The sequence below is a fragment of the Capsicum annuum genome, chromosome 2 (assembly GCF_002878395.1).
Source record: "Capsicum annuum cultivar UCD-10X-F1 chromosome 2, UCD10Xv1.1, whole genome shotgun sequence".
In the NCBI taxonomy this organism is placed as follows: Eukaryota; Viridiplantae; Streptophyta; class Magnoliopsida; order Solanales; family Solanaceae; genus Capsicum; species Capsicum annuum.
In genome coordinates this window covers 142621176-142630062 of record NC_061112.1, presented here as the reverse complement: position 1 = coordinate 142630062, position 8887 = coordinate 142621176, and the positions used below count along the sequence as shown (strand labels likewise).

The 8887-nt window shown below is 35.6% G+C and overlaps 1 protein-coding gene across 2 annotated transcripts; it reads left to right on the top strand.

The window, feature by feature from the left end:
• Window positions 1-997: 997 nt before the first annotated feature.
• LOC107860107 (pyridoxal kinase) lies at window positions 998-8686 on the top strand. 2 transcript variants are annotated; one of them, XM_016705347.2, is made up of 13 exons: window positions 998-1578; window positions 1662-1767; window positions 2953-3046; window positions 3173-3277; window positions 3706-3789; window positions 4091-4164; window positions 4778-4842; window positions 5391-5454; window positions 5845-5910; window positions 6460-6516; window positions 7476-7520; window positions 7603-7656; window positions 8129-8686. In XM_016705347.2, exons 1-13 carry the CDS (start codon window positions 1514-1516, stop codon window positions 8267-8269), a joined length of 1020 nt encoding a protein of 339 aa, XP_016560833.1. In that variant the 5' UTR covers window positions 998-1513; the 3' UTR covers window positions 8270-8686. The 2 variants fall into 2 exon arrangements, with proteins under 2 accessions (XP_016560833.1, XP_016560834.1); XM_016705348.2 differs by having other exon boundaries at window positions 999-1578; window positions 1668-1767.
• Window positions 8687-8887: the final 201 nt, after the last annotated feature.

The window sequence follows — 8887 nt, the reverse complement described above, 5'->3', positions numbered from 1 at the left end:
AAAAATTTATTTTTTTAAAAAAAATTTAAGGCATCTGTTTGATTTTTACCTTAGGCCTTTTAAGGCCTTCGTGTAATTTTTTACTTTAAGCCATGAATATGCTTGAGTTAATCAATTTTTTCAAGAAAGAAATAAATATAGAAAAAAATTTATAAATTTTAGTACACTCTTTTCAATTCATTATTGAAAAAAAGAAAGGAAAAATTTATAACCAATTTAATTTTTTACATAGCAAAAATTTATCAAGAGTATAAATTTATGGCCATTATCATCAATTGAATTGTACAAGAGAGGCTTGGGTGGTCTTGAAGAGTAAAGAAAAGGGGGTGTGGACTATTTTTTTTGTTTGCAGGAGTAAGGCGGGGATGAGGCAGGGGCGGGGGTTTGAAAAAGAAGAAGGAAAAAAAAGGGGCATGCGGGGTGGAGAATGGGGGAGAAGGGGTTGGATGGGTTTGATGAAGAAAGAAAAATGGGTTGAGGGTATGTTTTGGTATTTACTTATATATATATTGTGTAGGATTTTTTTTTTTAAAATAGTACTGCCTCCGTCTCATTTTATGTGTTGCTATTTGATTAGACATAAAGTTTAAAAATAAAGTGATGATTTTGTAAATTTTATAAAATTATTCTTTTTAAAATTATTATAATGTTTATTTTTTGTTGATTTTTTTTAGTAAGTGGGACTCATTAAGCATAAAATGAGAATAATGTTGTTGGAAAAGTGATATTCTTTTAAAAACGGATTAAAAAGAAAATAACGACACATAAAATGGGATGATGAAGAAAATAACTTTTTACGTGATAATGACATAATATTAATGTGATAATGATGTGGTGCGAGTATTGTGCATTCTTTGTTGTGAGAGTGATAGTATTTGCTTACGGTATTTAATTCATATGAAAATAGTTTAAAGATAAATAAATTAAAATTTAGTTTAATAGTTAAAATGATGTCTTTCCTCAATAAAAAATTATAATTATACCCAACAATTGTGATTCAAACTTCATAGGCAAAATCTGGATCAAGACAAGAAGCCAATTATGACCAGGCTTGTTAGCTAGACAAGTCCTCATAGTCTTGCTCTACTCCATATTAGGGATTAGAGCACCGGCAGCATCTCCATTTAGGTAAAAACAGTGCCACAAATATTCATAAACTCGGCCAAACCTTTGAAGCAGCACGTTCAGCGGTCCTTTTCTCCTCGTCGTGTCGATATTTGATTGGTAGACGGGACGCTATCTCTCATTTCCACGTTCCTATATTTACCGCAACCCTAAGTATATTCGATTCGCTAGTCATTTTAAATACTGTAGGATAACTCCCAATCAGATTCACACTCTACCTAATCGAGTCAGTTAAACGTCACGAAAAAATCAACAAATCCAAAAGACTTTTGATCACTATTATTGAAAGGTTGTTGGAGACTATAAATAGACTCGTACTATTCCATTCTATTAATTTAATGCGAATCACATTGAATTTCAAAGTAGTACGATAATCTTTTTTCTATATATGTTTGCTTCTCCACTCATCGGTCGAATTGGATCCAATTCTATCCGAAGCTTGTTGAATTTCAGGTGAAGTTCCTTTATTTTATGTACTAGTATATAATAGTAGTTGCGTGATATAGGGGGGGAGTGTAGTTGAAGTGTTTTTGCAGACGCAGGTGCTCAAAGCAATTGCACATGGCCCAGCCACCGATCCTCGCAGTAGCACTGCCATCGGACACCGGTCGTGTCCTCAGCATTCAGTCTCATACTATTCAGGTATTCCGTCAATAATTGGCGTGAGTTAACTAGCTGGAAACAAGATTATTGCTCAATTTTATGGTACGGGATTTTGAATGTAAATTAGATTTCCAAAAACAAGCTAGTGTCTATTCTAGGCCAATTCCAGTTATCAGCTTTTTAAATAGCTGAATTAGTCTGCAGTGTTGCTTCAAAATATCACATTGCTTTTACCAATATGTGTGTGCAATAATTGGATCTCATTCTTCCCCGAAAGACTCTGAGTAGTGAAGTCTGTCCTGCGCGATTACCATAGTTTACATTGCAGAACATACTACTTGTCGTGAGTCAATTTTTGTACGTTCTGATTATCTTCTAGTTGAGATGATTACTTAATTTTGTCCAGTGCCTGTTGTGTGAACTAAACTCTACCTTGTTCCCTTGTGAAAATGTATCTTCTATTTGTGTTTGCATGATTACGATTGTTACCTAAATGTATTTCTATGTAACCTAAAGGTTTCTATGAGTAGGATTTTAGTTCATTCGGTGTTTAATTGAGGCTCCTTTAAGTTGGAGTGTGCCTGAGCTGGTAGTTTTTTTTAATTCTCAACAGATATTCACTCTCTTCGAACTGCCAGAATTTGAATAGTGTTGATTACATAGCACTACGCAACATAAACTCTGAACCAGTAGGAGTCCTACATCTCAGCCACAATAAAGTGAGGCCATGTAAGAGTATCATTTGACATGGAATCTCCTTCTGTTTAGTTCTTAGTTATAAATAAGATTTTGGTATTTCATTAAGCAGTTCTCAGAATGTATTTGATTCTCCACTAGTTCAGATGTCAGCTTGTTTACAGCTATATATATGTCTTTAGGAGTCATTTGGTCATTTTAGGAGTTTGACCTCGACGTCAATTTAGCTCCATATATTGCAAGGTGTTAATTAACCACCTGCATGGTGGTTGATTTGTTAAATTAAAATGATTCTCACCGAAGAACAGAAACTTTGATCTCTTTTATAATTGTTGTAGTACTTACTGTTGAAACTTTACCTTAGCAGAAAACAAGAAAAGAAGGGAAGAATAGAAAACTTTGACGTTTTAACTATTGACTATGAGTCTATGGTGTTAGATTATTGATATTCTTTGTTGTTCCTCACACGTTATTGTGTATATTAATATTTGATCAGGAGGTTATTTTCCAAATTTTGCTTTTACTTAGGGATATGTGGGCAACAAGTCAGCAGTATTCCCCCTCCAACTGCTGGGCTATGATGTGGACCCAATCAATTCTGTACAGTTCTCAAATCACACAGGCAAGCTGCTTATATCACTTCATTCAAAGAATCTGACGCCTGAAATACGGTGCGAGGTCATCTGTTAACCTGTAAAATCATGTTAGCTGGATTATGTTGTGGTTAATTAGCTTGAGAACTCTGCAGGATACCCAACCTTTAAGGGCCAGGTTTTAAATGGAGAACAATTGTGGGAACTAATAGAAGGTCTTGAAGCCAATGATCTATTATATTATACTCATCTCCTGACAGGTACTTTGAACGAGTAAATATCCTGTTCCATATTGTTTTTCTTGACTCACATTCATGCTTATGCTTGAAACTTCTGATGCCAGAACTTACAATGTCAACAAACTTCCATATTTAGCTGTTAAAACATATCTTCTGCTCTTCCATCTATAGCTTCCAGTACGTATAAAGTGAAATAATAAAACGAGGTTTGGTTACCTTGCATAAGACTAGTACCTGCTATTTCTTTTGTCAATTCAGTTATCTGTATTTGTGGTTTGGGCTGCATTCATTTTCCGTTATAAGAATTGGACTGCTTTTCAATTTGATCCTTCATCTTTTCTATTGACAGAAATTTTCTTTTCTTTTTCTCGTTGTTTTCCCTTAATTTTTCACTGTTTGTATGGAATGCTTTGTTGGGCTCAGATGCTTCTATTGACCTACACTTGTAGGTTATATTGGTTCAGTCTCCTTCCTGAACACAGTACTTAAAGTCGTTGATAAGCTTCGATCTGTCAACCCCAAACTTACATATGGTGAGTATTTCCTCAGGAGCGATTTTTTCTGCTGCATTTAGGAAGATAAATTCTTTCAAAATTACTGGTTTTACAGTTTTCCTCATGTAGTCAAGTGTCTCCTTATTTCAATTTTACTATCTAACGGCCTTGGAGAAGGTGAATTTCAATGTTGTAATTGCTGGTGAGGTGCAATGCTCTCTTAACCTACTAACTAGGCTGTTACACAAAATTGCATCTCTTTCTAGTTGTATGTAGATGTATGAATATCTCATATGTTTGTCCCTCTCAATTCTCTGTATAATTAAGTTTTCTTTGTCAGTTTGTGATCCTGTGATGGGTGATGAAGGTAAGCTATATGTCCCTCCAGAGCTGGTGGCGGTATACCGTGAGAAGGTACTTATTTTTAATTTCCTTAAAACAACAGGAATGTGAATAAATGATTACTGGCAGTTAAAAGGATCCATCCCTAAACATTTGTCCTAATTGACCAGGGTTAGAAATGGACGAGGACCCAAGCGTTTTACTGCTCAGTCACTCAATGTGCTCCTAGTTGCTTTGTTTTGATAACTTCGGCATTTTAAGAAACTGAACTTGTCTTATTATTACAATATTTTTGTTTGTGCTGATTTGTGTTTTTGTATCTTGTGACAGTATATTGCCCATAACATTATATGACTATCTTACTTGCAATGACAATGAGTTCTCTTTATTTAATGTTTTATAGCACTATTTTGTGTTTGTGGATGTTTTGACATTTATAGCTTATGCCATTATGGGAAGCATTGGGTTGGTGAATATTGATGCTAAGACTTGTTATGGATATGAAAAAATCCTCCCTTTTCTTCTTTTTAATTTTTTATCTAGACATGCCGACTTGCATCCGATTATATACATGCATTTAGGATCGGAATTTGAGGGTGACTCCAAATAATGAATTGGTGACTGATTACTGTCCGCATTGGAGCACTTAGTGATGCTGTTTAAGTTGGTGTGTTTCTTAAACTAGGTTGTCCCTGTTGCTTCAATGCTGACGCCTAACCAGTTTGAAGCGGAGCAGTTAACTGGTTCCAGGTAACATTTCTCGGGTTGTTGCTTATCTGCATAGGAAAATAATATTTCCAGGGTATTTCAGTTGAATGAAGACATGTAGTCTTACGACGGTAGACTTGACTCTCAAATGTTATGACATTTTTGCTGGTTAATCTACTTACTCATTCGACCACTCCTCTCTTTCATGCGATGCCTCAGGTATCTTAAAGTTTTGTTGGCTATAATTTGGAAGCTTTAACATGAAGCTTGCTTCCTTATCCAAAAGAAAAAAACTTGAAGCTTGTTTAAATTATGCATCTTTTTCTTGTGAATGCACATGGTATATGGCAAATTTGTCTTTCTTCTTAATCTTATCATATAATTAGAAACTTTCTACTGACTATATCGGTAATATAGTGACTCTTTACTAGTTCAATTGACTATTCTTTGTTCTATAATGTTATTGGAAGTTGTAAAGAAGATTGGAACTTCACTTTACGAGATAGAGAAGAATGACTTAATCTTGTGCTTTTCATTTCTTTTCTTGCATTACTTCTACCTTCTTAGGAAGTTTTTTTTTTTTTTGACAGTATCACTTCTGAAAAAGATGGGCAAGAAGCTTGCAACATTCTGCATGCTGCTGGGCCATCAAAGGTATCTTGACATACTTGGATATCTAAATACTCTTAGTCTTAGAAAGCTTTCTAATGCAGTCATATTTATAGCGAGAACGTTTTGCAGGGAAGTTCTTTTGTTTTTAATCTAACTTTTGCTATTACTTTTTCTCCTTAGCGCGTCTCCTTAACCTTCCAAGGACTGTCCTTTGTTAGTTTCATGTTTAAACATTCGCTATATCAAGAGAATGGCATTAATATTAAGGGGGGAAAACAGGGAAAATTTATTCCCATTTTCCCTTAATAGATAAATAAATGTAAATGACCTGGCTTTAGTATTACATTTTTCTATAATTGACATTGTTCAGGCCTTTGTGCTTTTTGTTTTGCATGTAATTTGTATCATTCAGGTCTTTGTGCTCTATTCCAGGTTGTTATTACTAGCATAAACATCGATGGGACTCTTCTCCTTATTGGCAGTCACCAGAAAGAAAAGGTAATGACATGATTCGTATCATTTTGATACCGGCTGCTTTCCTAGTATATAGTCCTACTTTCTTTTTTATGGTAAGTTCCAAAAATAGTGTCCCATTTGCTTAAAAGAGCAGCTTTTAAATACATTTTTAAAGCAAAAGTCTTCTTGACCCAATTTATTTCTCTCAATATATTGTTTCCTTTTATTCTATTATCCAACAGCAAAGCTGACATGTGATTCTACATTGTTTCCCCAATAATAACTAGAACACTCAGAGTTCAACAACTCTCCCCCTCCTAGTAATATCAACTAGTCGAATTAATCTGGAACTGAGGGAGAATATTTCACATTGGATTTAGTTTTGACGTCTTGCAAATTGGAAATGAAATTTGCATGTGGAACTTTCTTAAGATTGTGATCATAGTTGTTTAGCCCTACTAATTTCTCCCATGAAACTGGTTAATCAAGTGAGTTTTAAGCATTGCTGTTCTATTTTTACTTTGGAATGATTGCACCACTCATTGTTATTTTTGCTAAAAAGTTACACGATATGGATATCTAATTTGACAGGATCAATCTCCTGAGCAATTCAAGATTGTGATACCGAAAATTCCCGCATATTTCACGGTATGTGTCTTGCCGCTAAATAATTAGAAAAGTTTGACTTTGGAGGGCAAATTTTGCTTTGTTTTTCCTCGAAACTATTGTATCGCATAAACCAGTGCTTTGTCAGAATAATTTATGTAGATTATAAAGATTATCCTTTTCTTTGTGGTGTTCAAAGCGAAACATTCCCATTCCCACATAGATTATAAGTAATGTCATCAACATGTTTACGTTTTCTGTTGTAGAGTAAGTTCCATGCAGAAACAGTGAAATGAAATTTGATACTTTGCAAAAATCTGAGTATCCAGTCCAAAAATTTGAGTAAATCATTGGATCAGCCCAAGACTCTTAAACTCCTTTGAAGTCTGTGGACAATTTATGCGGGATGATTTGTTACTTAATCCCCTCTGAACGTGTAACCTGGTCTTACACTTCCCAAGTGAACTCCAAATGTGTACTTACAGGTGCAGAAGGGACTTTCCAAATCTGTCAGGATGTGAAAGATAGGTCCATGCAAACCAACACCTCTAAACAATGGGTAGAACTCCAAAAAAGTGCAGCCCAGTACTCAATCCATGTAGACAATTAGTAACTCAATGATTCCAACTTCTTAAATTGTCCTAAATCCTAGACATGAAACTTAAGTTTTTTCCAAGCATTCTTTCAATGTTAGGAGTTCAATGCTTGTTCTTTTAGTTTTTGGGTGATGAGAGCTCCATCTAAGAGGGATGAAGGGAGAGAGAGCTGGCATCAGCCCGCAGCTGTGCATCCAGTTATTAGATATTTTGTGCCTATTTATTAAATGGTATCAGGGCTATCATACAATTTTCATTTTGAATGACCAGTCTGGTGGGTGTGCACTTTCTACAACAATATAGAAATGCCAAAAGTTGTTTTGGGTTTCTTATGTTAGCGCTCATTCACTTCTCTATACATATTAGCCCTTATATATTCATTCAATGTACATTGCATGCTTGCAGGGAACGGGGGATTTAATGACTGCTTTGTTGCTTGGATGGAGCAATGTAATGTTTGACTCGCTTAAGACAAGTTTGGGCTTTATTTCCCATAATAATCTGTTCTGATCTTAATTTTTATCTCATACAGAAATATCCCAATGAACTCGACAAAGCGGCAGAGCTTGCTGTCTCAAGTGTACAGGTACCGATGTGCTTCCCTGTTGTTTGTGAAAATCAGCTCATGTAACGTCCTGAGCATGGAGACTGAATCACTGCTTTGAATAAGTTATTAAAGTTGCATCCGTAACTAGTTTGATTGCAATCATGATTTGGGAAATTTGTTTCATAAACCTTTGCTAATATCCAGGAGCTTTTGCACTTCGTTTACACTAGAATTTGTAAAACAGTTATGAGCATTTGTTGGATACACTGCACAAAAATATAGGCGTGTGCTTTTATAGACTTGGAAGGTTAAAACATCTTGCTGCCAAGAACAACAAATATATTGGAATTTTTTTTTGGATTTTGACGCAACCTAGTAGTATGTTTAACCAAAATTTGGTACAGTATACCCAGTGCACATTCAACTGTCCAGCGACCAGCATGTTCATACTGTGACAAACATTAGTTGTTCGCTCTTTTGCTTAAATCAACCAATTTGTTGCTTCATGCAGGCACTTTTATTGAGGACACTGGCAGATTATCAAAAGGCTGGCTATGACTGCCAATCAAGCAGTTTGGAAATTCGGCTAATCCAGAGCCTCGATGAGATCCGCAACCCAGAAGTAAAATATAGAGCTAAAAGATACATATGAGAATCTATTGTCATCTGGTCTATTTATTGCTTTAGGATTGTCAGTAGAATGAAACAATATAAATAGAGCCGATTTAGCTCTTGTTTACGGAGATGTTCATATTCCTATCCATCTGAGGAAGGAGAACAGAAAATCCTTGGGTTCTAACTTCTATCAGATGGTACCGAGGAGCATTTGGGGGAAGAGGGTGTGTACTGTCCGTAAAGGCATCAAGTTGTTGCTGAAGGCTGTGCTAAAGACTCTCTGGCAATCCTTATATTCATTTTATTCCCACTTGATGGGCTTCCTTTTCACCACTGGGAGTACAATGCAGCACACCTCTAGGATAATTTGACATTGCTTGATACTTCAATAGCGTTCTAGGCAGTGGCACGTGTACATGCAAAAACGAATGATGCAGAAGTTATTTTGCTTTCATTTGTTTTGTCCTTTCGACTCTAGTAGTACTCTTCGTAATACCCAAATGATAACAAACATTTCCATGTGAAGGTTGGTTTAATCAACATCAACCATCACTCCTTTGAAAAGTAAGATGACCAGTTGAGGGTAAACCGTCCATTGTGCCAAGCATCCAAATAAAAGCACTGTCAATAAGGGAGTGTTAAACCACAGTACAGC

What these genes read in the sequence shown, in the direction of transcription:
- LOC107860107 (XM_016705347.2), top strand. Translation starts at nt 1,514, where the DNA reads ATGTTTGCTTCTCCACTCATCGGTCGAATTGGATCCAATTCTATCCGA. An exon ending in GAGCAGTTAACTGGTTCCAG is followed by an intron (nt 4,843 to 5,390) that starts GTAACATTTCTC and finishes TTTTTTTGACAG; the next exon opens with TATCACTTCTGAAAAAGATG. An exon ending in ATGCTGCTGGGCCATCAAAG is followed by an intron (nt 5,455 to 5,844) that starts GTATCTTGACAT and finishes GCTCTATTCCAG; the next exon opens with GTTGTTATTACTAGCATAAA.